At 41.5% G+C, this 27052-nt stretch overlaps 1 protein-coding gene across 1 annotated transcript; it reads right to left on the bottom strand.

Moving 5' to 3' along the window:
- Positions 1 to 1984: 1984 nt before the first annotated feature.
- LOC109397145 (protein O-mannosyltransferase 1) lies at positions 1985 to 22113 on the bottom strand. Its single transcript, XM_019669485.3, has 4 exons — positions 21551 to 22113; positions 20874 to 21039; positions 3919 to 4054; positions 1985 to 3855 (listed from the first exon to the last, which is right to left on the bottom strand). The coding sequence occupies exons 1-4, from the start codon at positions 21892 to 21894 to the stop codon at positions 2114 to 2116; spliced, it is 2388 nt and encodes a 795-aa protein (XP_019525030.3). The 5' UTR covers positions 21895 to 22113; the 3' UTR covers positions 1985 to 2113.
- Between the last annotated feature and the right edge of the window lie 4939 nt (positions 22114 to 27052).

The raw sequence follows: 27052 nt of genomic DNA, 5'->3' as shown, positions 1-27052 counted from the left end.
TAGAGTTTTCTGGGGGTTCCAAGTCGTTTAAGGCGTGTAAAGGCAATTCGAGAGGTTTCAGGGGATTTCAAGTGACTTCCAGGGCAAAGTCTGCAGGGGTCTCATGGCGGTTTTCTAAGGGAGTTAAAAATATTTCGAGAGGATTCAGAAGTTAGAGTTCAATAGACGTCAAGGGACTCAAGGGGGTTCAAAGAGCTTCAGCTAAGTTCAAGGGAAGTTTACGGGAGTCTCAGTGTTTTATGAGGTTTTTAAATGCGTTTCAAGGTGTTTCCGTAGATTTAGGGTATTTGAGGCATCGGGTGCTACATTGACCGGAGCCTCCCTCAATAATGCATTAATGGTGGGACCAACGGATTAGGATGATATCATTTCGATCTTTCTTCGTTTCCGATTTCATCGGATTGCCATAGTAGCGAACGCAAAAAAAATGAACCGTGTGGCACGGACGGTTAGTTAACTGCACAAGATCTTCTGGCGGATAATCGGAACGAGGACATCTGAGCATTCCAGTTAAGTACCGTATCGTACGGTGTGGCTTCAGCGCCGTATTTGGGTACGAAATGTCTTAGGCGTCACGCAAAACCGGATGGATACAAATACCCTGGAGCAGCAAAATCTCTCAGCAAAGACATTTATATGGACGACATGATGACTGAAGCTGACAGTGTTGAAGAGGGAGTACAGCAGTTGCTGAAATGTGTAGGATTCAACATCCGAAAGTAGAGCAGCAACTGTCCAGCTGTTCTGGAGGATATACACATAGCTCGAAGACGATGTGCAGCTCATTCAAGTTCATCGACTCAAGTGCTATCATCAATACTCTTGGGAACCCAGAATAGATGGTGTTGTATCTCGCGCCTAGAGCGGCGCAAACGTTGGCTGTTCAGCCACATCCAAGCAGCGATCCATTCAACCGCGCTGCGCATTGTTTGATCCAACTCGTCGTCAGCCCGACGACATGGTAGGCACCGTGCAAGCCAGCATCCAGCGCATTGCGGCGCGCGCGGCTATAGATTTTATTGTACTATGTTTTGTTTCATCTCCGTACTGTGTCGCCTATAAAAGGCGACAGAATTTTGTATTGTAGCTAAAAGTTTCTCGTTTCCCCATCGAGCAGACACGCCGTCTGTCTCGATGGCAAATATATAGTTGAGTCCAAATTTCGTGTGTTCTTCATCGTCGCCTGGAGTCCCCCCCTCCAATCCAACACAACGTATCCCTAGCCCTAGACGAAACAGATGGTGGATTACATCTACATTCAAGTGAACAACTTCGATGGTGATCTGCAAACGTACGATGCAAGAATCTTTGATCCCAGCGATTTAAACCTAATCGGAGTCGTGATCGTCTCTGTCAAAATATTCAGGCAAGCGGCAGTGAAATCCATGAAACAGCACTTCAGAAAGAAGATAATAGGCCTGGAAATGTTCACTCCTGAATCGCTGAACACGGTTCTGAGTGACAAAAGCGAGGCGTGTCTCAACTCTAGATCGCTGACAGAGATCAACAGCGATTTGAGGGACCTTGATGTGTTGACTTCTCCAGGCCGCTTTCTCATTGAATGTCCCCTGACGGCAGAAGGCTGAAGAATTCGATCATCGTGTGTGGTCCAGATGGAGTCACTCGGTACTTACCGACCTGCTCAACAAGACATTAGAGGAACATCCTGCTCACTGGCAAAATGGTGCTGATAAAGGATGAAAACCTTCCTGCTCTCAAATGACTTCTCGACGAACACTTGGACGCTCCGTGGTCGTGCGGCTAGGGTCACCAAGCTCTTAGTCGCATCGTGCTGAGGAGCGCGGGTTCGATTCCCGCCGCAGCTGTCAAGAAAAGTTTTCGGCTGTACCACTGGGCGTTGCATGCTAGTCCGTTGTCTAGTGTCGTGCTTCCTTCAAAGATCGAAAAGCTCACTGGAAGCATTGAACGTGTCCGTGTCTATTTTTTAACACTTGTCGCAGCTTTCTTTCTAAATAAAACAAAATTATTATTCATTGAGTATTGTTTTAATCGTCCTCACAACATATACAATTGTTTCGAGTACAGCTATTCCAAAAACATGTCAAACGAGTATTCTTGTTAAAATTCTACAAACTTAAACGAAATCTCATGCCTAAGGCTTATGAACAATCAAATCCCACGTATCCTTCAGCCGTAGTTTGAGTACATCATCAGCGCTGAGCTCGGTGGTTCCGTAGCTGAGTACGCTGAACTTGCTGAAGAAGTAAATCACCCCAGCAATCCAGGCATAGAGGACGGCGCTATACATGACGGAAACCAAACGGACTTTAACAAATTTCTTGATCACCAACTGAATATGTTCCAACACGAAACACAGCAGTAGAATCTTGTACAGAAGTGCCGGGAGGTAGTTATATAAGAACAGCGTTCTTTCCACGAAATAGTATGGTAGGTAGTGAATCAAGTATCCGGCCAGGAAAATTTCACCTCCAAACCGGAAGTTTTGCCATTCATCTTCGCTCAGGTCGAAGAAGTTCCGTCTGCGCCGCATGAGATAGAACACCAGTAGTCCAATATACGCCACAATCGCTAGAGTTGCCGAGTACCAGATAACCAAATTTCCGAGCAGGTGGATCTGCGCATTCGATGCACCATCCACCCAATACGCGATTCCTTTGTCCATCAGTGGCCAATCGAAAGGTTCCGACGAATACATGTGACCTTCAATCTTTTCCGCGTGGAGCAGCATTTTCATCTGCAATTCGCTGAATTTATCCCAGAAGGACAACTTCGTCGGCTCCAGTGGGATCATCTCCGTTTTCAACAACTTCTCCAGGACATCCTTTCTTTCGGCATCTTGAGTGTAACGATGTTCCTCCACGTTCCAGATCGTATCTATGGTGTACTGTCTCCGATCGGCAGCCATTTCAAACTGGTTGAATCCCCAATCCGGTAGCTGCTCGCCGGTGTACTTCAGCGCTGCGTTCGTTGCTACGTGGATCAACCGGACCTGCGATGTGATGGCGTTCCACTTGTTCTTCGAATCTTTGGCGTTGATTATTTCGACCTTCCACAACAGGTTGGCTGGCATGGAAATGTTGTAGTCGATGTAACAGGACACCTCCTGACTGAGTGGAGTCATCGCTGATGCCACATCGTGGGAGTTCAATGCTCGGCTTGTAACGCCATGGACCAGCTGAATAACGTCGCCATCCTGGATGTAGTCCGGTTCCTCACCGACTACGATGTTCTCCTTTTCCGGGCGTTTCACAATCCACCAGTTGTTCACGTCTTTGAACCCGTAGCACGTGACTTGCTGTTGATGACTAGAACCTCGTCCGTCTTTGTATTTGATCGGGTATACGTGGGCATGTGAATGCATCCAGCAGACTCGTCCATGCGTGTGTTTTAAAGTAATCTGCGATCCGTGTTGGATCCGTAGAGGTTGACCTTTCGTAATGGATGCCAGTCCGCCTTCCAGCGAAGCTTGGAAGGCACTGGTCATGACGCTATCGTGAGGGCCCGCTTTGTACAGAGTTTCCAAGTGAATGTAAAAGCAACCCAAATACAATGCAACAGATACGGATACAAAAAGTGCAGCCTTAGTAACACTCTTCATCAGCAGATGTACGTTGGATTGGGTTCGATCAGGCAGTTGCATCCACACGTGACGACCGATAATGTAGCATGCTAGGGCGTAGCTGAAGAAGCCAACATATTTGACGCAAACTCCTGCCGTAAGCGACGCGGCAGCAAGGGCTCCGAAAGACCACCACCGGGCGGAGAATGGCTGACTGTTGAGGAACTTGAGCATGAACAGGAGACCGACGGCGGAGAAGAGTGACAGCATCGGTTCCATCAGAATGAAGCGGGAGTGCGTCAGGAGGGCGTTATCTGAAACGATCGTGAATCATAAGTTGTTTAGGAAAACGATAGAAATAAAAAAGATGATGTTACCGAAGACAATCAGCAGTCCACCAATGATGGCAATAAATTGGCTTAGTTTTAGCTGACGAAGAATGCTGTAGACGACTGGGGCCAACAAGCTTCCGCAAAGTGCTGGTACGAAGCGGAACGCAAAGATAGGAACACTCTGAAAAAAAAAAAATAAGAAAAGTAAATAAATTAGTTTGTAAGACCAATATGCAACTTAGATTTCCCGAGCAGAGGGGAATATCAAACTAATAACTATCAAATCACATAATCTGTTTTTATATCTTGTTTTGTTATTATTAACTTATGAAGGCACAAGTTTTTCATAACATGTTTTGTTTGACAATCTTATTTTGTTATGATCAAGCTATTGATATACACCAATAAAATAATATTTTAATCATATGTTTTGTTATGGAACAAATTTTATTATTATACTATTGAGAGTGTACACATATTTAATAAACAATAGAACAAGTTTTAAAATTGAAACTACATCATTCAAGATTTTGTTTACAACCCATTGTTTACAGCATACCGTGTGTATGATCATATTAGTTCCTCTAATTAGGACTGAACGAGCATTTTGGTTTATTATTTTATGAACACTTCAATAATTATGACCTGTTTTATGTTCCGTTTTTAGTATTTAGTTACGTACACTGTGGTGCATAATTGATCGGACGAACGCCGATTTTCATACAAAATGGCCATGTTTGAGATGCTGTAACTATGTTTTTCTTTGATGGATTGAGCTGAATTTTTGACACGGAACTACTAATATGCAGAATTTTACGTGTACAAAGTACAAAATGTTTTCGTTCACAGGCCTGGGCGTGACAAGGTGTTGATAAATGTGCAAAAGTGATCAGACAGCGGTATCCCTTTGATTTACACGCGTACCACTGTCCGAACTTTTACTATGTGACATCAAACTAATCATAACAAATTTTGCTTTCGGATTGTAATCAATAACTTTCAAATAACAACATTTGTTATTGAAATATTTCCCAAATTCATTGTTATTATGTTGTTATCGAACTAACAAAACATGTTATTAAATTGGTCTTCCAGGAACATTTTTTTGTTATGATTTTTGTTATTTTGCCGCTTATAACAGCTAAGTTTATACCATAATTTGTTATGTTAATAACATGAAAATAATTTATTTCATTACTCAGTTTATTTTGCCAAAATAACACATTTTCTTATGCTGTTGTTATTCCCTTCTGCTCGGGTTACGAGAGAATGTGTATTTTACGTTTTTATATGATTTATTTAAAATATGGATTTTGGAACTTCACTAACAGTTCGAAATTTCAAATGTAAAATCGAGAAAAACTTTCAGTACCATGTTCTAGTATCCTAAGGAACTTTAGGTAGATATGCAAAATGTTAATTTTAGAAAGTGCTATATAGTCCTGAAGAATTTTTTGGATACCACCAACAGTCATAGGAACTCTACAAGTATGACAAAACTTAAGGATAAGGATAAGGATACACAAGAAGATTTCAAATAGCTCTGCCATAAACACAAGAAACATTGTAGGAATTGACATCAAAAAGGTTGAATCAGAAAGATTTTCAAGAGTCAAAAAGTTCATTAAACTTCTGCGGGAATATATACTAGAAAAAACTCAAGAATATTGTAGGGAAACTTATGTCTTTTCAGCAGTTTTGATCTCTTCATCACAGAACGATTTTTTTAAATCTGAATTAAACTCAAAGCTGGCCTCAAATCTTTCACTACCACGCTGAACGACCAAATTTCAGTCAACATGGCCAACAAAACCACCCGTGACGAAGAGAACGAACCGGCTGATAATACCCAAAGTCACCCTAGTTCAAGGTTCCAAAGTTATTTCAAGTAGTGTTGTCAATTTGCATATCGCTGAAGTATTCTACGATTGTGAACACATAAACTGCCCATGATCGCATATCAGTCCCATCTTTGCTGGGTATCCTATTCATATGGGACAATTATGCGATCATAGGCAGTAAATATCATCTCGAAAAATTTGGAACAGCAGAAAAACTAAAACAACTTTAATGAGGCTTCTGGAATTCTTGGTTAGAACAACAAGCTGTTTGTAAAACTGAAAATCAAGCTGAAACAATCAATTAAAATCCCAAGCAACCCAAAGTTCGGATTCCACTTGAAAAACGAACTCAGAAGTTCAAGTTTGGTTCAATTCCGGTTTCGTTGAACTTAATTCTCTAAAAAGTTACTCATGTATTATTTATGAACTTGGAAGTACATGTACAAGCTTTTGACTTCTCTTCAAAACGACATTAAAGTAGAAAAGAGGTCCAGAAAAAACTTACTTTGAACTTTTGAGCAGGATTCAATTGAAATTTAACCGAGCTTATCTTGAACTTTTGCTAGAGTCACGCAAAATAAAGCTCATATAAAGTTCAGTTGGGCATATTCCAACAACTTGAAAAGTTCCGTTTCGAACTTATTCCGTACTTGTTTTGAACTTACTACTCAAAGTTCAGATAAATATTAACCGTACCAAAAGTGAACTTCACTTAAACTTCGGCGACAGCGGGGCTCGAGAGGAGTTCTCATTCAATTGAATCACTCGCAAAACGAGCTCAGCAGCCACAGCTTGTGATAATTTCACAAGTACACTTTATTTCACTATAATATTTCAACGTACTTACTTGTAATCAACGCAAAGCATCCGTATTGTGTGGATCAAACCCGAGCAGAGGAGAATATCAAATCAATAACTACGAAATCACATGACCTGTTTTTATATCTTGTTTTGTTATTATTTAATTATCAAGATATAGCTTATCAATAACAAATTTTGTTGGACAATCTTATTTTGTTATAATTTAGCAATTGATATACGTTCACTCAGGTACATTTCAATAACATATTTTGTTGAACTACAAGTTTTGTTATCGTTGTACTATTGATCAACTTATCAACAATAGCATAGCAGTAACAAGTTTTGAAATCAAAGCAACAATTCGATAATAATTACCTGTCCTTTTGTTTTGTTCCATTTTTGTATACAGTTAGGACGGAAATTTCTGAACGAATCCTCTGAAAATCCCCTAAATAATATTCGGAAAAACACCTCGAAGTTCTGGACAAACCCTTAGGTACCCTGGAAAAGTCTTCAAAATAACTCCTGGCGCAATCTTCTTAGATATTCCAAAAGAAATTCTTCTGAGCGATTATTAGAATTGTTGGCAAAATCTTTTGAAAAACTCCTGGATAAATTCTCAAAGAAATTTTCAGAGACATCTTAAGATGAAATTCGGAACAAATAATCACGGGAAATTCTGAAGAAATCCTTGAAGGGATTCTGTTCATAATTCTGGAGGAATATCTAGAGGAGTCTTTGAAAATCTGTGAACGATTTCGTAGTAGAAGTCTCAAAGAAATTTCTGGAAGTTTTTTTATATTCTTTTAAATGATTTATTTATTCTGATTCTGAATATGAATATAGTATTTTTCGATCATTTAAAGTATTGTTAGTCATGTTATTGGTGGGTTTGTGAGACAAAGTAAATAACTTTATATAATAAGTATCATAATTTATTTAGTTACGATTTTGATACCATAACAAATTTTGCTTTCCGATTATTATCAATAACATATTAATTTCTAAACTTTTTTTTTTTTTTTATTCCGTATATTTATTTGGCAGGCACTCTGTGTTCATGACCGCTACTGTGCCGATTTCATAGTGTTCCTGTAGCTCCTATACTGTTACAGAATCTATTTTTAGCTTGACTATTCACTTTGTTCTCTATCGCATACACTACCGCATATGTAGGAAGAGATATCTCTGTCGTTTGTTGCTGCTCGGTGATGTAGCTACATCATCGCGTGGTCCAATTTATATCCATTCATTCATAGTCCATTGTTGTATGCCATTGGTTCATTTTACCGTATTGTAGAGGTGTCGTATGAGGCATATTGCCTTCGAAGAGGGTCAAGTGCCGCAGTCACCATCTGACACTGGTGGAGGATGGATGTGTCCCCGTTCATCGTCATCCGTGTTGTATCTTCTGGTGGCTGGACGAAGTGTTAATGAGGGGGGTGGGAATCGAACCCATGACCATCCGCGTATGAAGCGAACGTGCAGCCGTGAGGCCACGAGCCCCCTCTAATTTCTAAACTTGTTATTGAAACATTTCCCAAATTCACTGTTATCAATTTGTTATTGAAACTAACAAAAAAAGTTATTAAAATGGTTTTCCAAGAACATTTTTTTGTTATGATATTTGTTATTTTGCCGCTTATGACAGACAAGTTTATAACATAATATGTTATGTTAATAACATAAAAATAATCGATTCTATTGTTCAGTTATTTTACCCAAATAACACAGCTTCTTATGCTGTTATTATTCCCTACTGCTCGGGAAGGCTGCCTCCGCAGCGGACAACTGCTCTACCTCGGATTCCGCCGGAGTGTTTTTTTTTGCTGTGAATAAATTTGTTCCAGCTTGGCTGGATGTTTCCTACCCTGTCTCACTTGTCGCTGCAGCGCGCCGGTAATCGACGCGATCGTAGCCACTGGACACCAAGCTAGAAACTTATAATCTTTTCTTAAATTCGATACACTGGCCCTATTTTATTGCTTTGCACTGCGAACCACAACAAACTGAAAATGTCAAACTGTGTAAGTTCACAAGAAGTTCCACGTGAACTTCTTTCGAACCTTCGACTTCAAAAAGTTTTTCAAGTTCAGAGAAAGTTCACACGTGAACCTGATTAAGCTCTACTATATGATATCAGCACATTGAGTAAACTCCCACAGTGCCTAACAACACATATATGGAGTAGTGGTTAGGCACCGGCTTTCAACGAGGAGAACCCGAGTTCAAATCTCAGTAAGTCAATTTGGATTCCACATGAACTAAAGTCTCTTAATAATATATTACTTTTGAGGACTGAACACATTTTTTCATTTTTTCGAAGCTTATTTTTAAGCTGAATAGCGTTCCTTTCAGCGACACAAGTGTACCTTCTGTGAACTCAAGTTCGGTTAATTACTTAAAAAGTGAGCTGAATAGAATGCTATTCATCTTCCTTCGAATAGCTGATTAAGCAAAACATGCTATTTTATCCGAACTTTTGGTTGCTTGGGAGTTCTCATTGTGCCACTGTAACTCCCAAGTAACCTCCTGAAACACACCTAAAAGCTTGTAAGCCACCTTAAACCCCCAGAAACCGACTTAGAACGGATTTAACATTCCCATCATTGCATCAACTCGCTGACGTAGTGTATGGTTTGGACCGTAACCTAAAGCAAAAGAAAAATTAAACCAAACCGCTTTAAAACCACTATGGAGCTCTTCTGAAGCTAACTCAAAACTCTTCTGAAGCTATCTCGAAGATCTCTAAACCCCTATAATCCTGCGGAAACGCCGTTAAACGTCTTGAAGGCTGTCTGAAAATCTCTAAAAGTCCCTAAAACTCCCAGGAATCTCTGCGAAACCACAGCACTGGCTGGCAACCACCCCGAATTGTATTTAAATGTATTCAAACATTATTCTGAAACACCCTTGAAACGTTCCAGAAGTTCACCTGATAGCCCGCGAAGCCCAAAAAACCCCTGAGAACCCCTCTGAAACACCAGGGTTTTTTTTATCTGTATTAACGAGATTTTTAGCCCTAGGCTAGTTCATCTCGGGACCCACGCTTTACTTCCCTTCCGAAGGAAGAACTCACATTTAGCGAGTTTGTCGGGAGTGGGATTCGATCCCAGGTCCTCGGCGTGACAGTCAAGTGTTCTAACCATCACACCAGGTCCACTCCGCGACAACACCAGGGGTTTCCCGGGTACGTAAAAGGGTATTACAGGCAGGATTACATAATAATAACTTTTTCAATCTAAAGCTACCGGGAAAACCCCCTTCTGAAACATTTCGTGAACGCCCTCAAATGCTTTGAAACGTCTTTGAAGCCCCTCAAATTTAAACCGCTTTAAAATCTCCAGTATCTCTCATCAAAACTTCTAAACCCTTTAGAACCTGTGGAAACTCAATGAAACGTTTAGGAGCCCGTCTGAAATCTCGTGAAACTCCCCTTAAACGTCTTGAAATGCCTCTGAAACCACCATGAACCCCCTCTGGAGCTCATCGGAAAGCCTGTGAAGTCCTCTCAAGCTCCCGAGAGAACCCCCCCCCCACCAACTTGATGTATTTTTTTTAAAACGTATCGCTAACTACCTTAACTTGAAGGGAAGTTTAAGAGGAAGGGACCAAAGGGGAGTTTCCTAGAGCCAGAGGGTAGATGATCCGCAGGTGAAAAACAAATCAATTTTCTTCGAAGACACAGTGTGTGTTTCATTGACAAATTGAGGGATAAACTTTGTGAAGAAATTATCACTTGTTTTGGTGGGATTCAAACCCACGTCTCCGTATCGCTAGTCCAGTGCTTTAACCTTTTGTATGTATTTATTTGTCGTATTAATATAAATTACGCTGCAAGCGACTAATTCTCCCAGGCATGCTGTAGTTGCCCCGGTTTAAAGCAGCTGTATAGATATTGTAAAGCTTGTGCTGAATGTAGATGTCTTTTTGACCGAGATAAGTGGGATTTTTAATATGCTTCTGCAGAATATCTGAGCTCAGTACCGCCCTAGCAGCATCTCTATGGGTCGACAACGGTTCCAAATGGATAAGCTGTATTCAATGGACTTTGAAGGAAACAGCAGTCTTCAATCGAGCGAACACGAAAGTACACTTTGTCGTCATGTTGAAATCATTAAAATAGATTAAAGTCCCAAGTAACAATTTCATTGCTGATTGGTTTTGTTTGATTTTTATTAGGGTTTTATTACAGCAATAATTAAAACTCGCACTTTTATGACTGCTTTTATGAAAACCATTGATAAAATGTTTTATAGTATACTTGAAGATATCCATAAAGACAGATATCAAGAGTAAGTAAAACTTTCGGATATGTAAACCTTCTGGCAATCATTATTACCACAATAAAACTGTTAAAACTCTCAACAGATGGCGATTCGTTCGATTAGTAACGACATCTGTTGGTGGAAAAGCAGAACTACGACATTTTCAGGTTTTTTGCGGTCATCATAAAAGTAAACTTGCTTTCGTTTTATTTTCGCTGATTATGGTGGTCGCCATATTGAAGAATTCGCTAGCGTGAATGGTAAACAGTTAATTTTAAATAAACCCTCTCTGCTGAGTTTTCTTATGATTCGAGATAGTTTTACTAAATAAACAAATTGATTCATTTCATTCCAAGATGATAATATTCACTATTTTTGAAGCGCATTAATTTTATGATTCTGCAACCCCAACATTCACGGTAAAATTGAATGCACATAAACCTACCAATACAATAACAACTAAAATATTACTTTGAAATGACCGCTTCTATTTACGAATGATGTATCGTCCTGAACTTTGCGTGCCATCGAAGAAGCTTCTCTGCATCTTGAGCTGTCATAGTTTTTGTTGAAAAAAAAAAACAACAACAACAATTGAGAATGGGAAATTTTTCTATTAGGTTTTAAAACGGTTTTATTGCTACTCCTAAAGCGGTTTGCAAAACCTCTCCGAGAGTGGTCCACTTAGCCGGAAGATGCTCTTAAAGAGATTATCAAGAGGTTTTGATGTATAAATCAGTTTTACTGCAAGTCAATTGACAATTATGAGATTTCAGACGTAACGACCTGTGACAACAACGAACAGCCGCCATACTGCGAGGTAAGTTTGAAACCATAGCAGGAGAGTTCCATGGATCCCTTGCCAATCTAGTTTAAAGACAGCAATTCAATGGTGCACGATACCCAGGAACGGGCTTACACCAGTAGTGTAAGAACTTGTAGAAGGATGCAACGAACTCGCGGCTGTGAGGGTAGAGAAGAAGGTTTATAAGCCGGATGAGTCTTTGAACAGGAATTTTAAGGCCCGCAAGCGGTATTGGTTCAAACATCTCACTGTAACATGGTAAAGGCTGGATAACTCACGCAATACAGATCCCATTGCACAATGGGTCAAGAGCCGTGTTTACGAAGACAATAATGTTTGTGCCTAAACCTTAAGCTTTAGATACATGGTGTTTTTGGGAAAGTTTCTTCTTATTTTTCGACCTTTTTTCTCATTATTGTGAAATTAGGGTGGTCCCTCTAGTTTCGCTGATCCAAACATCTGCTTTTTAATAGTTTTATGTACGTTTACAAAATGTTATACAAAGTTGTAAAAGAACTTATTTGGAGCAAGTTTGCCGAAGAAATCATTATTCTATCTCTTATGGCTCCTAACATATATTTTTTTAAAGATTCATGTTAGGGTGATCCATGAATTTCAGTTTTCCTGAAATAACTTTTGATTCGTTCGTTTCTCGTAAATATTTTGATCCGAGCACTTTTAGAACTATCAACGACGCATATTTTTTCCAAAGAGCTCAAAGTTCTTACTCGCATAGTTAAAAAGATATTGGCATTTTTCTTCGAAAAATCACTTTTTTTTTTTCAAAAAGTCATATCTCAGAAAGGAGCAAATGGATTTTCGATCTCTCGGTTGCATTGGAAAGATCGTACTTTGTTCTATTTATGGTGAAAAAACTGCAGGTTCCTTTTTTGTTTAAAGCCTTTCATTGAATTTTGAAAATACGATTTTTTTCATGGAAAAGCAGTTGTAACTTTGAAAATTGATGAGATACAAACTTGGCATCTTAGACAAAATTGTGAGTTTTTGGTTGCTATAAAAGTGCCCAGAACAAAGTATTGCGAAAAAATCAACACATAAAATTATATTAAGTAAAAACAGATTTTCATATGGAAAGCGGAACATTTTCAGCAAACTCGACTAGTCTTTGTTAGATAGATCGAAGTAATCATGTCGAAAATGTTTAAATTTGCTTATAATCCATAATTCGTCAATGAACTCAACTTAAAATGTGATTTTGAGCTGATTTCCATCAATTTAATTTCAATTTCATCACTTCAATGTATGGATAGCGAAAATGTCAATCACTAGTATATGTTTATGTTAACGTAAAAGCCTATAAAAGTTACATGATTTACAATATCTTATCAATATTGTGCCTAAATGGTGATGACAGTATAAATAAACATTGGTTTCAGAAAGAAATGGACGACCATTTACCAAGCTACTTTGATCTATCTAACAAAGACGAGTTGAATTTGCTTGAAGTGTGTCGTTTTTCATATGAAAATCTGTTTTTACTCAATATTATTTTATATGTTGATTTTTTCGCAATACTTTGTTCTGGGCACTTTTATAGCAGCTAAAAACTCACAATTTGGTCGAAGACGTGAAGTTTGTATCTCATCAATTTTCAAAGTTACAACTGCTTTTGCATGAAAAAAATCGTACTTTCAAAATTCAATAAAAAGCTTTAAACAAAAAAGTTTTTTTCACCATAAATAGAAAAGAGTACGATCTTTCCAATCCAAGCAAGATTTAAAATCCATTTGCTCCTTTTTGAGATATGACTTTTTGAAAAAAAAAAGTGGTTTTTCGAAGAAAAATGCCAATATCTTTTAAACTATGCGAGTAAGAACTTTGAGCTCTTTGGAAAAAATATGCGTCGTTGATAGTTCTAAAAGTGCTTGGAACAAAATATTTACGAGAAACGAACGAATCAAAAGTTATTTCAGGAAAACTGAAATTCATGGATCACCCTAACATGAATCTTTTAAAAAAATATATGTTAGGAACCATAAGAGATAGAATAATGGTTTCTTCGGCAAACTTGCTCCAAATAAGTTCTTTTACAACTTTGTAGAACATTTTGTAAACGTACATAAAACTGTTAAAAAGCAGATGTTTATATCAGCGAAACTAGAGGGACCACCCTAATTTCATAATAATGAGAAAAAAGGTCGAAAAAAAAGAAGAAAGTTTCCCAAAGACACCATGTATCTAAAACTTATGGTTTAGGCACAAACATTTTTGTCTTCGTAAATACGTCTCTGGACCCATTGTGCATTGAGATCACTAGCCTCTGCTGTAACTCGGAAGCTCATGGGATAGGAATCTTCAGGGTCGTTGAAGGCATTCTTACACACCCATATACAAAGCGATGAATGACCAATGCAAGCAGGAGCAAATTACATGAATACTGCCGAGAGGTGTCCAGACTTAGGATTTACCAGCATAAAAGGGGGGGGGGGTCTATACAACACACAGTGATCCACGAAAGGCGAGGCCTGGAGGTTCCTTTGTGAACCCGGAAAACGTAACAAAGGAGGTGAAAAATCTTACAAATCAGGGTTGCTCTTTCCTATAAGGACTACTCCTGAGGCAACTTCTATTTACAATGGTTTTATTGGTGACGTCACAGATTTAGGGTACATACGTGCATGCTGAACTGGTGGTACTTGCTCACTACGGATCCAGATCATGATCATGGTGATGGAACCGATGGCAATCGGTTGATGTGGGTTCGAAAGGGGTTTATCGGTCGACTACTAACACGGGTAGCGACCTCTCCGGTGTCGAGGGAGCCGGGGAGCCGGCCAGATGAATATCGTCGCTTTCTGACGGGAGAGCCGGGGAGCCGGCCAGGTGAAAATCGTCGTTTTCGGCTATGGACAATGGCGGCGGAGGAACTGCACACACACACTCTCCGCTGGGCACAGCGTGGAAACAACTCGTGGCGAGTCCAAGTTTTGGCACGCAGAATCTTCCGGACACCTCTTCACATAGGTTATGAGCCTGGTGGAAACTTGGGAAAAAAGCACAAGCAGAAAAAGGCCCGTAACATGGACCTAACCACCACGGATTGGTACCCTAGTGACGCCACTGAACCTAACCTCACTTTTCACTTTTGTATAACTAATAATTACCTTTTTCTGTTATTTTAACTGGTTTGTCTTCGTAGTTTTCTGTGTTCGTGTACTCATATAGGTTTTATCTAAATTTAACTGTATATATTAGTTGTAGGTTGTAATTTAATAGTCCATTTACTAACCGTTTTTAAACTTGACTTTATCACATTTTAAATATTCTTGTTGATTTTAACTTTACTCGTTTTCGTTTTACTACTAACACATAAGATCCTAGATTAAAGAAACAACACAAAAATTATAAGAAAATTCACACAAAAATGAGGATTTAACTGACCTCAACAATTAACGTCTAAGACACGCGCGCACTGACAATTCCTTTTGAGGATCACAGAAAGAATAGAGGACAAAATCATCAGAACCCCCATCTTTTATAACATGCCAGGCATTTAGCATATTTTTACAATATGACATTCATGATACAATTTTATGCTTGTCCATCCTTTTGTACGGTGGCACCATCTGTGGGCGATTCCATTTTGAACAGGGCTGTTATTTTTTCCCTGAGCTCAAACTGCTCTAATTGGATCTGCACCCATCCACCTTGTACGATGTGAAAGCGGAACACGCACTCATTCGTGTTGTGCATCGCATGAGTGTGTATATTCCATTACGTACTCATAGGGGAAAATTGGGAAAAATGATTGTTGGTGGAGCCAACAAGTTCATATTGGAACCGAACGGTTACACTGCCCAGCAACTCCTATCCCTACCTCCTCGCGGTACCGACCGGAAACTATGAGCAACCTTAGGGAAGATCGGGTAACCAACCCCGGTGGGAACTTTGGTCGTAAGCTAACAGGGAAGGGGGTTTGCTTAGGCAAACCTGAGCGTCTGTTCTCCAGGAGGAGTGGCTCACAACAGCGTCTGATCCCCATGTTAGGAGCGGCTGATCTACGTCCGAGTGCCAGGGAAGGACTTTAAGCTCAACTGTGCACTATGGTCCTCCGGAAAGTAGGGGGTTGGTGTCAGGCCCTATGAGCCAGCCGTAAAAAACCATTGTAACGGAAAATCAGCTACAGAATAATACGACCCGAGACCAACGGCAACGGCCCCAGCGAGCAAGTCCTTTTTGCGATTGGAAACTCGGTACGTGGAACAGGCGATCTCTCAACTTCATTGGGAGCACCCGCATACTAGCCGATCTACTGAAGGACCGCGGGTTCGGCATCGTAGCGCTGCAGGAGGTGTGTTGGACAGGATCCATGGTGCGAACGTTTAGAGGTAATCATACCATCTACCAGAGTTGCGGCAACACACGCGAGCTGAGAACAGCTTTCATCGTGATGGGTGATATGCAGAGGCGCGTGATCGGTTGGTGGCCGATCGACGAAAGAATGTGCAGGTTGAGGATCAAGGGCCGATTCTTCAACTTCACGCATTTTACGCGTAGCTCAAACGCGAGTACGATCCCAGTCCAAGCCACGACGTCAAGATCATCATAGGAGATTTAAACGCTCATGTAGGCCAGGAGGAGGAATTCAGATCGATGATTGGTAAGTTCAGCGCCCACCAGCAGACCAAAGAAAACGGCCTACGTCTCATTGATTTCGCCGCCTCCAAAAATATGGCCATACGTAGCACCTTTTTCCAACACAGCCTCCCTTATCGTTACACCTGGAGATCACCACAGATGATGGATTCTCAAATCGACCACGTTCTGATTGACGGACGGCATTTCTCCGACATTGTCGACGTCAGGACTCCGACATTATCAACATCGGCTCCGACCACTACCTGGTCATGGTCAAATTGCGCCCAAAACTTTCCGTCATCTACAATGTACGGTACCGACGACCGCCACGGTTTGGAGAAGAATGCAGCGCGGGCGGCAATACTACAGCAAGGGACCCGACAGAACGTGGATCGTAACAAACAGAAGCGGAAACAGCAGACCCGCCTCTTTCGGGAGAAAAAAGCGCCGCCTGGAAGAAGCGGAGTGCGAAGAAATGGAACTGCTGTGCCGTTCCCAAGAAACACGAAAGTTTTACCAGAAGCTCAGCGCATCCCGCAATGGCTTCGTGCCGCGAGCTGAAATGTGCAGGGATAAGGACGGAGGCTTCTTGACGGACGGACGTGAGGTGATCGAAAGGTGGAAGCAGCACTTCGATCAGCACCTGAATGGCATGGAGAACGTAGGCACGGGAGACCATGGCAACGGAGGAAACGACGATACCAGTGCAGCGGAGGACGGAAATGAACCAACTCCCACGCTGAGGGAAGTTAAGGATGCCATTCACCAGCTCAAAACCAACAAAGCAGTTGGTGAGGATGGTATCGCAGCTGAACTCATCAAGATGGGCCCAGAAAAGTTGACCACCTGTCTGCATCGGCTGATAGTCAGGATCTGGGAAACCGAACAGTTACCGGAGAAGTGGAAGGAAGGAGTAATCTGCCCCATTCACAAGAAAGGCGACCATTTAGAATGTAAGAACTTCAGGGCGATCACTATTTTGAATGCTGCCTACAAAGTGCTATCCCAGATCATCTTCCGTCGTCTGTCACCTAAAACGAATGAGTTCGTGGGAAGTTATCAAGACGGCTTCATCGACGGCCGGTCGACAACGGATCAGATCTTTACCGTACGGCAAATCCTCCATAATTGCCGTAAATACCTAGTACCAACGCATCACCTGTTCATCGACTTCAAAGCAGCATACGACAGTATCGTCCGCGCAGAGCTATGGAGAATCATGGACGAAAACGGCTTTCCTGGGAAGTTGACTAAACTGATTAAAGCAACGATAGACGGTGTGCAAAACTGCGTAAGGGTTTCGGGTGAACTATCCAGTTCATTCGAATCTCGCCGGGGACTGCGACAAGGTGATGGGCTCTCATGCCTACTCTTCAACATCGCTCTGGAAGTTGTGATGCGACGAGCCGGGCTCAACAGCCGGGGAACCCTTTTCACAAAATCCGGTCAATTTGTGTGCTTTGCGGACGACATGGACATTATCGCCAGAACATTTGGAACGGTGGCAGAGCAGTACACCCACCTGAAACGCGAAGCAGCAAAGGTCGGACTGGTGGTGAAAGCCTCGAAACCAAAGTACATGCTGGTAGGCGGAACCGAACACGACCGGATCCGTCTGGATTGTAATGTTACGATAGACGGGGATACTTTCGAGGTGGTGGAGAAATTCGTCTACCTCGGATCCTTCCCAAGCAACACACATGGTTACAAAACAGTGACGGCAGCGTGTGTAAGAGATGCACAGAAGTCACTGTGACTTACTGCGCAATCCTTACATACGCTGCCGTAACTGTTTTGCAATCATGTGTGTTACTTGGGTTACTGACGGCCGACAACAACGTGAGTCGTGAAATTTGGAGGCGCATCATCAGCGGAAGTCGGGCCTACTACGGGCTCCAGAAGAAAGCACCATGTACAAAACGCTAATAAGACCGGTGGTCCTCTACGGACACGAGACATGAACCATGCTTGAGGAAGATCTGCAACCACTCGGAGTTTTCAAGCAAAGCGTGCTAAGGATGATCTTCGGCGGTGTGCAGGAGAACGGTGTGTAGCGGAGAAAGACTATGCCTTATTTTGACAACTGCTATGTGTCTATGTGTTACTAACGTTGTAAACAAACGATAACCTTCATTAAAATTTAAAGTTTTTCCTCAAGTGGAACAATGCGAGGATTTACGGAGGAGAAGCGAAAATCGATTGTGACCAGGCACTGCAAGGAAAAATGATCATCGCTAAGAAAATTAGCAAAAAATGAATGTGTTAGGGTTTTTGTTGTCCAAAATGCTATCAAACGGTTCGGTATGCATAACACACTGAAAAACTTACCCGGACGCGGCAAAAAAACAGGTGCGTCCAAGTCAAATTTGGACAGCAAAACTTGCAAAATCGTTGAAGAAAATAGGAGGTATCCATTAGAGATTACGCAAAAAAGTGCGGAACGACTGTTGGTATGGTTCAACGTGCCAAGGAGCGTAATTCCCTTAAGACCTACCCAAAACAGAAATGTCCAAAACGCAGTCAAATTCTATCGGATTATATGGCACATATGAAAACTCGGGCTTCGAAACTGTACGACGTCAATGTCAATGTGGTATGAAATTGTCACCTTTCTTGAACTTCTCAAGTATGAACGTCGAAATATACCGGACGGAATGTCCCCAGAAACTTTTTCTGACACTTATCAGAAAGCACAAAGGTCCTACATCACTTTGGCCGGATTTGGCATCCTGCCACTATGCGCGTGACACCTTTGACAGGTATGTAGAAAACAATGGTCAATTTGTGGAAAGGGCAATGAATCCTCTAAATCGCCCGCAAATAAGGCCCGTCGAGAAATAGTTAACTTTGATGAAAGGGAAACTATGGATAAAGGATAGAGGAGCAGAGGACGTCACAAAATTCAAGAAAAACTGGGTCAGCGTAAGCAAAACCATCGTCGGAACGGTTGTCCAAAACCTTATGAAGAACACCAAGAAGAAAGTTCGAGAAGTGGCAAGAACCACGAAAAATTAAATATACAATCATGTCATGGGCTTTTCTGATGGTCAATAAACAATGTAATTGAATTTAATTTATAAAATAAATACAACATTTCCAAATACAGCCATTTTCAGGTGTACTCATAATTAACGATACAGTCCTTACGAGCTTGCTGCACTTTACGGCGAACCCATCTTGCAAAAGGTGGCCAAAGACGGCAGGATACGGTGGGCAGGGCAAGTTGCAAGTATGCCGGACAACAACCTAGCAAAAAGTTGTTGTCCGGTAACAACACACCTTTTTGTGGCGCCATAAACCGACTATTGTGGCCTACTATTGTTGATTATGTCTGTTTGCATGATTCGTCAAGAAATGATGATTTTAAATTTACGCTTTCTTAGCGGATAAGTCAATTGCACCTCGTTGAACTATTTTAGGATAATGAAATAAGTGAAAGAGTCACCCTTTAATGGCTCTATATTGTGAGTACATAACCCTTTATTCAATGGTTGTGTGATTTGGTAAACGCAATTTGAACCATCCCAATGCAACGCCTAATCCCTTGAACAAACATTATTACGTGCATCCTCGCGCGAAACGCAAATGCCGAGGCAAACCACTTTCGGTTTCGTCAATGCTTAGCTACGTACTAATCACTGAAAGAGGTGTAAATAAAATCGTCCCGTGTGAAGCTGTCCGGTCGTCACCCGCCATCGACATACAGCATCATCATTTCTTCTTGTCTGCTACTGTCCGGTCCATCCACCTTGAGATGCGAATACCTACTAGGGGAACAAAGCCCAAAATGCCAAGATGGGGTAAAATGGCCCAACTCATAAAATCATTCCTGAATGGGACTTGATCATTACTATAGGTGAATGGTGTCAAGATATGTTTGCATCGAACATTTTTTTAGAAGCTACTCCACCAAACCCACGAAAAATCTTTTGATTTCCCAATGAAAATTGGCAACTTCCGGTTTTTCGTGCTTGCAATTAAGGTTTTCTGGTGATTTCATTTTCAGCCAAGTGTTCCCAACGAGATTGAGGCGCCTATGGAGACGCATGGTTATTGATGTCTACGCTTTCCATGTTAGGGGTCATTCAAATATGACGACCATCGTTTTGCGGGGAGGGGTGTAACACTCGATTTATTGAGTATTCGAAAAAGCGCGACAAAGGGGGGAAAAAGAGTCGGAAATACCCGAAAACTGATGGACGTAATTTTTGAATGTTTTCATGAAGTGGCATCTTACCCCATGGCAGAAGGTCTTTTTGCACCACTTCCGTTTTACGAATCAGTTTTTAAAATCGCTAAAAATAGATGAAAATGCAATAGTTTAGTGAATATTTTTGCTGAAGTATCGAGCAAATATTATCTAGTTGCTGTTACCACTTTGAAAGCCTAACTAATGAGGCTATTTTCCATTGAAAACGATGAAAGTTTGAAAAATGGCATCTTACCCCACTTGACCCTACCTATTTAGTGTTGATTCGTTTTGCGTAACCTTTTCCACTGAGCTCATAGCCAATGAACACAACTGCTTTAACCAGCCGGTGTTTAGTGGCCGATGGTGACAAATGAGTTCGTCTCCGGGATTTTGTCTGTTGAAAACTGGTCTGACTTGAATCAAGAAGATTATGCATACCTTCTCGCTCTGCTCTCAAGTGGCTAAATATAAACGGGTTTCGTAGCATAACTTACCGCATCGTATTCGGCTCCGATTTTCGGGAATTCAAACTTCCCATTGTATCCAACGGCGCTGGCAGCGCCCGCTATCAGCATCTTCCCCAGCGGTGGATGTTGATCGAAATAGAACGTATTCCGAAGGTATAGCGACGCAAACCTTCCATAGTGTATCTCGTCGAATCTAAAACGAGCGAAACCATGATGATCATATTAAAGAGTAATCCGGTTGGCTGCACGTTTCCGCGGTTGTGGCGGATACACATGTTTTCCATGATACAAATGCAAAATTGTCAGTGAAGAAGGTCTAAATTTATGAAACAAGTAACAAGTTTCGTGAAAATGCTATGAAGTATGTATACCACCAAGGATAAACCGCATTTCTTACTGATACTTCACTGTTAAAATTTATTGACTCTAGTTCCAACGAATCAACACACAAAAGATTTCATTTTTATGAAATTTTTATAGGATAAGCTACAAATAATATTGATGAGAAGTTCAGTTCCCAGATCTGAATATTTATGAATGCAATAAAAAAAATATACATTATTTGTCGTGTTCAATATTTTTTCGTATACTGTCTTTAAATAACATTGTTGCATCCTCTCATGGAAAACATTCACTACTAAATGTGCCGTTTATATTTCGCCCCGTTCCGCAGTCAACCAAATCGCGAAGAAAAGTACACTCACACGACCCCATTCGGATGGCTTAGCCTAAAGAACCGTGTCACGAACGACAGCACAAACAACACCACCGAAGCCCCATCCAGCTGGACCCGGATCACAAAGCGAGACTCATTGTCGGCGGAGTTCACCACATTTTCACTGTCGCCACCTGGCTTTGGCGAAGACTTGGCTTTGAGTTTTTCGGGTTCGTCACTCGCAACGCGTTGCAGTTTCTGTTTGTTTTCCCCGTCGCCATCTACGGTGTTGTTTTCCGCATTTCTCGTCTCCTCCGCGGTGGACTTTCCTTTTCGTTGTGGCTTTCGATTGCGTAAGTTCGATTCCTCCTTGGAATCGGTGATGGTTTCCATTGTTTTTCTCGGACTTTCGAACTCTTAGACTATTAAAGCTTGAGAATGCCACGACATTGGTCAACTTGCGATCACCAACTATTAGGGTGTGGAACTAGCACATGCGTGGGAAACTTGTGTGGTTGAGCAATATCTACGAGGTGTTGTTGAGACAATGAGAACGTAGCGGAACACACATCTTGACGCAAGTAAAATCTGAACGGGACTGGCACTACTGGACCAACTAGTAGTGCTGCTCTGTGAATGGGAGAGAAAGAGTGAATGGAGAGTTGCGTTGCGATACGTAAGTGGTTGAACGCGAAGCATGAGCCAATGTCAAACAAAGCTGCAGCGTACTGAAGGTGTGGTTGTAAGATCGAGATCCACAAGTGATCAAAGGAGTGCGTTCAATGTGTAGTTAGCACTCAAAGAATTTTGAACAGTTTTAAAATTTATATTAAAAAAAAAACATTGGCTGATTCAGCAGAAGGAGTTATCCATAAACCACGTAGCCATATAGATGGGGGAGGGTGGTCTACCAAAATGCAACGAAGGGCTACAGGGGGATGTGATCTAGTCTTTTGAAACTTACACAATTCCAGTTATAGACTGTTCATAAACCACGTAGACTAAATTTTGGACATCTCCCCCTAACCCTAGTAGACTATTTGCCTATTTCATAGAGAATTCCACTGGAAATTCTTATGACCATAAATTTGGAAATTCCTCAAATAGCTATTATAGGGATTCTTTTCACAAGTCCTCCGGCATATTCTTTGAAAATTCCTTCAGCAATGTCCTTGTGAATTCCAGGCATTCCTTTGGAAATTTCTCAGAAAAAAATCCTATGGAAACTTCTCAAACAATTGCTATGGAAATTTTTCAAACAATTTCTTTGGAAATTCAGAATGTTTAGTTGTATTTGGAAATGTGAGTTGCTGATTAGTATGCAAGAAAAAATCTTGATTCTCGATTCTCGAAGAAATTCCTGAAAACTTCCTGAGAAATTCCTAAACGAATCCAAAGAGTTGCCAAAGAAACTCCTATAAGAATTGCCAAAACCATTCCTGAAAAAAATGAATGATTTTCAAAGCAATTGACCAAATCAAACCAAAAATAAAACGCCAAAAAATATTTCCAAGAAATTTTCATAAAAGTATTCACTTAGTATTCACTAAGCATCCGGAGTCTCGTCCATGTCCGGACAGGTTGGGCAAAGCGGGGACTCTTACTTACCGGTCAGGCTAAGGCCGGGGTGGCCTCTGCTGTACATAGTAGCCGCCTCCATTCCACTCGGTTCATGGCTGTTTGTCTCAAGTTCCGCACTCTGCGTAGGGTCCGCAGATCGTCCTCCACTTGGTCGACCCACCTAGCTAGCTGCGCTCCACGTTTTCTTGTACCGGTCGGATGACTCTCGAGAACCATTTTAGTCGGGTTGCTATCCGACATCCTGATGACGTGACCCGCCCACCGTTGCCTCCCGATTTTCGCGGTTTGGACGATGGTTGGTTCTCCCAGCAGCTGATGCAGCTCGTGGTTCATTCGCCTTCTCCAAGTCCCGTCTTCCATCTGCACTCCGCCGTAGATGGTACGCAACACCTTCCGTTCGAAAACTCCAAGGGCGCGTTGGTCCTCTGCACGTAGGGTCCATGTTTCGTGCCCATAGAGGACAACCGGTCTAATCAACGTTTTGTAGATGGTTAACTTCGTGTTACGGCGAACTTTATTCGATCGTAGAGTTCTGCGGAGTCCAAAGTAGGTACGATTTCCTGCCACAATGCACCTCTGAATTTCTCTGCTGGTGTCGTTGTCGTCGGTCACCAGTGAGCCCAAGTACACGAATTCTTCAACCGCCTCGATTTCATCACCGTCGATATGAATTCGGGGTGGCGGGCGCGGTGATTCCTCCCTGGAGCCCTTTGCCATCATATACTTTGTCTTCGACACATTAATGACTAATCCGATTCGCCTGGCATCACTCTTTGGTCGGATGTACGTTTCCGCCATCGTCTCAAATTTACGAGCAATAATATCAATATCATCGGCGAAACCAAGCAGCTGAACGGACTTCGTGAAAATTGTCCCACTCGTGTTTATCCCCGCTCTTCGTATTACACCCTCCAAAGCAATGTTGAACAGCAAGCACGAAAGACCATCACCTTGTCGTACGTAACCCTCTGCGAGATTCGAAGTGACTCGGGAGTGTCCCTGATACCCGAACTACGCAAATCACTCGATCCATCATCGCCTTGATTAATCGTATCAGTTTATCCGTGTAGTATCGAGGAATATCCGGAATAATGGTATTTGAAGAAAAACCTTTTACCTCGATTGGCTGCCTTAGCACGCGTCCCTACTTCTTTTTTATTCTCCTCTTCACACACCAATGTACACCAATATACACGTTACACCCGGACGGCGCCCACTTCCACCAACATAGGCTACCGCACCGCCCCTTACACCCAGGCGGCGCTCCTCGTCCATCAACATAAACAACCCGCACCGATCGTACAACCCAGGCGGTGCCACACATTCATCATCATAGGCATGCACCGCTTAGCAACAACCAACAGGTTGGATTTTGGCTGATCGACCGGCAGTGACACCGATCGATACGCAATCGTCAACGCAGCAGAATCGAAACGGAGACAACGTGACCGACGACGCACCAACGGACCGGATGGCAAACGCTGACGCTAGGTATACGAAGTGATAAAAAGGCTAGGGCACAGTGAAATGACTTTAGTTTTAAGTGTGAATTGTAGAATCTAGGTTTAGTGTTTTTGAATAAATGTTTTTTTTATAAGTCTCGGCGAAGTCTCGCAAAGCTGGCGCAGTCTGGAAAAAAAAGTGGAAGTAGTGTCGCGAAAAGTGATTCGTAGTGCATCAAACCCAACCGAGTTAAGTTCATAGTGAACAGCTGGTGCCCCGGGAAACCATCGGAGAAAGAAAACCACCGAGTTGCGAGCATCAGGAACGAAGAAGGACCCACTTGACGAACCAACCCCCAGGATTCTACAGGATACCTTAAACTCCAGGAGGATGCAGAATATCCTACTGTAAGTAGAAAACTTTTTTCTCCACTCAAGTGAATAAAAGTGAACAAAAAGTGAACAAAAGTGACCCTCGGAATAGGGTAAAATAATAAAAAAAAAAAACACACACACACAAACAGACAAAGTTTTTACATTTGTCTAAATACTAAAGTCGTCAATATTCGCCACACCTAAAGTTTTAAAAAGAGAGGATATCTTTTAAAACCTCTTAGGAAAAGCAATATTTTAACGTCTGAAATTAATTACAAAAAAAGTTAAATTAAAAAATGAACCCGGACGTCAAGTCAAGCGGTGAAGTCTCAGGTGAAATCACCAAGGAGCAACTAATATACCAGGTTAAGAAATTAACCGAAAATCAAAATTCATTGATCGACACGATCAATTCTCTAAATAGTAGACGGTCGGAAACTTTCAGCATTCCTGACCAAATCAAAATTATTCCGACCTTTTCTGGAAACAGGAAAGAAACCCTCGCATGGGTTGAGGATGTCGACCAAACCTTGGAAGACCTATTAGAATACGAGGATGATTTCCCTAAATGGAAACAAATCATCCGCGTCATAAAATCAAAAATAATCGGGGACGCCAGAGAAGTTTTGATAGCTTCCGGCAACCCAAAAGAGTGGGAGGACATTAAAGAAATATTACTGAACTCATTTGGCGACAAAAGAGATATAACTTCACACATACAAAGTCTATTTTACATCCGCCAAGGCAAATTAACACTACACGAATATTATCATAAACTAAAATCAATCGATACCGCGATTAAAACATCCGCCGCTCAGATGACGGATTACAAATCATCCATTGAGGCTGTTAACAAATTGATCAGTCTCATGACTTTAACGCGTTATATAGACGGCTTGAACGGGGAACAACTCTCCATGTACGTGAGAAGTTACAGGCCTAAAACACTAGAAGAAGCGCAAGACATTTCAATACAGCATTCCAACGCCGCTTTTAGGCAAAGAATGGATAAAGGCCCTTCAGCTGGCAAATATCCAGAAATTAAAAACAACCAGATGGAGAAAACCAAGTTCAATCCTCCATATACCAACAAACCTAGCGGCTCAGGCAAATTCAGAAATTCAAAACCAAACGCGGACGACGACGTCTCAATGCGTACCGCTAAGTCTAGAACGGAGGTAAATAACCACAACGACGACCCTGAAACAGAATGCCGTTGCACTAAGGCGAACGAACGGGAACATGACACCCGCGGGCAGCTGAATGATGCAATACTAGATTCGGACGACGACGACGTTCTCGTCGATGATGAACTAAATTTTCTGGTGGGCGCGGCAGAGGCAATAAAAAGGTAAAAGATAATAATTTTATTCCGTACGTTTCGATAAATACAACGAAAGGGGAAATGAAGTTTTTAATCGACACTGGAGCGAATAAAAACTATATCTCTCCGGAACATGTTAATATCCAAAATTGCAAAACGGAAACAGGGATTAAGGTTACAAACATCAGTGGCACCCATACAATATCTAAATCAGCTTCTTTCGACCCATTCCAAATCAATAAAAAGTTAAAGTTCTACATTTTCAAATTCCACAAGTTTTTTGATGGGCTAATTGGTTACGAGTCCCTAAGAGACTTGAACGCCAAAATTGATATCAGCAAAAATTCATTGAAAATTGGCAAGAAAACATTTCATATGCTAAAAAAATTTCCGGAGAACCATAAAATCAATCTAACAGAGCAAGGATTTCAAATGGTGAAAATCAGAACACAGCTAAACGGCGATTTTTGCATAAGTGAAGAAAAACTATATGATCGTTTTACAATGTTACCAGGCCTATATAGAAGTTCAAACAACACAGCTTTCATAGCAGTGCATAACCACGCGAATGCACCGATAGAAATTAATTCCAACGAGATTGAAATTGGAAACGATTCATACAACAGAGTTGATGCGCTTAGTCAGCGAAAACAAAATATGGAAGATGACCCGTTCGACTTGGCCGAATTACCGAACCACGTCGACCTCACAAATTATGCATTTCGAGATGAACACATGAACGAGGAAGAAAAAAGTGCCCTCAAGAAAGTGATCAAAGAACACAAGGAAGTTTTATATGTGGAAACGGACAAACTTACGTTCACACATA

Source organism: Aedes albopictus, chromosome 3, assembly GCF_035046485.1.
Source record: "Aedes albopictus strain Foshan chromosome 3, AalbF5, whole genome shotgun sequence".
NCBI classification, from domain to species: Eukaryota; Metazoa; Arthropoda; class Insecta; order Diptera; family Culicidae; genus Aedes; species Aedes albopictus.
The sequence above is the reverse complement of the archived record's forward strand: the minus strand, read 5'-3'. Positions and strand labels throughout refer to the sequence as shown.

Coding starts and splice junctions, on each gene's coding strand:
- LOC109397145 (XM_019669485.3), bottom strand. CDS start 21,894: ATGGAAACCATCACCGATTCCAAGGAGGAATCGAACTTACGCAATCGA. Junction 4,055..20,873: donor TCGGAGCCGAATACGATGCG/GTAAGTTATGCT, acceptor TTTTTTTTTCAG/AGTGTTCCTATCTTTGCGTT. Junction 3,856..3,918: donor TGGACTGCTGATTGTCTTCG/GTAACATCATCT, acceptor CGATCGTTTCAG/ATAACGCCCTCCTGACGCAC.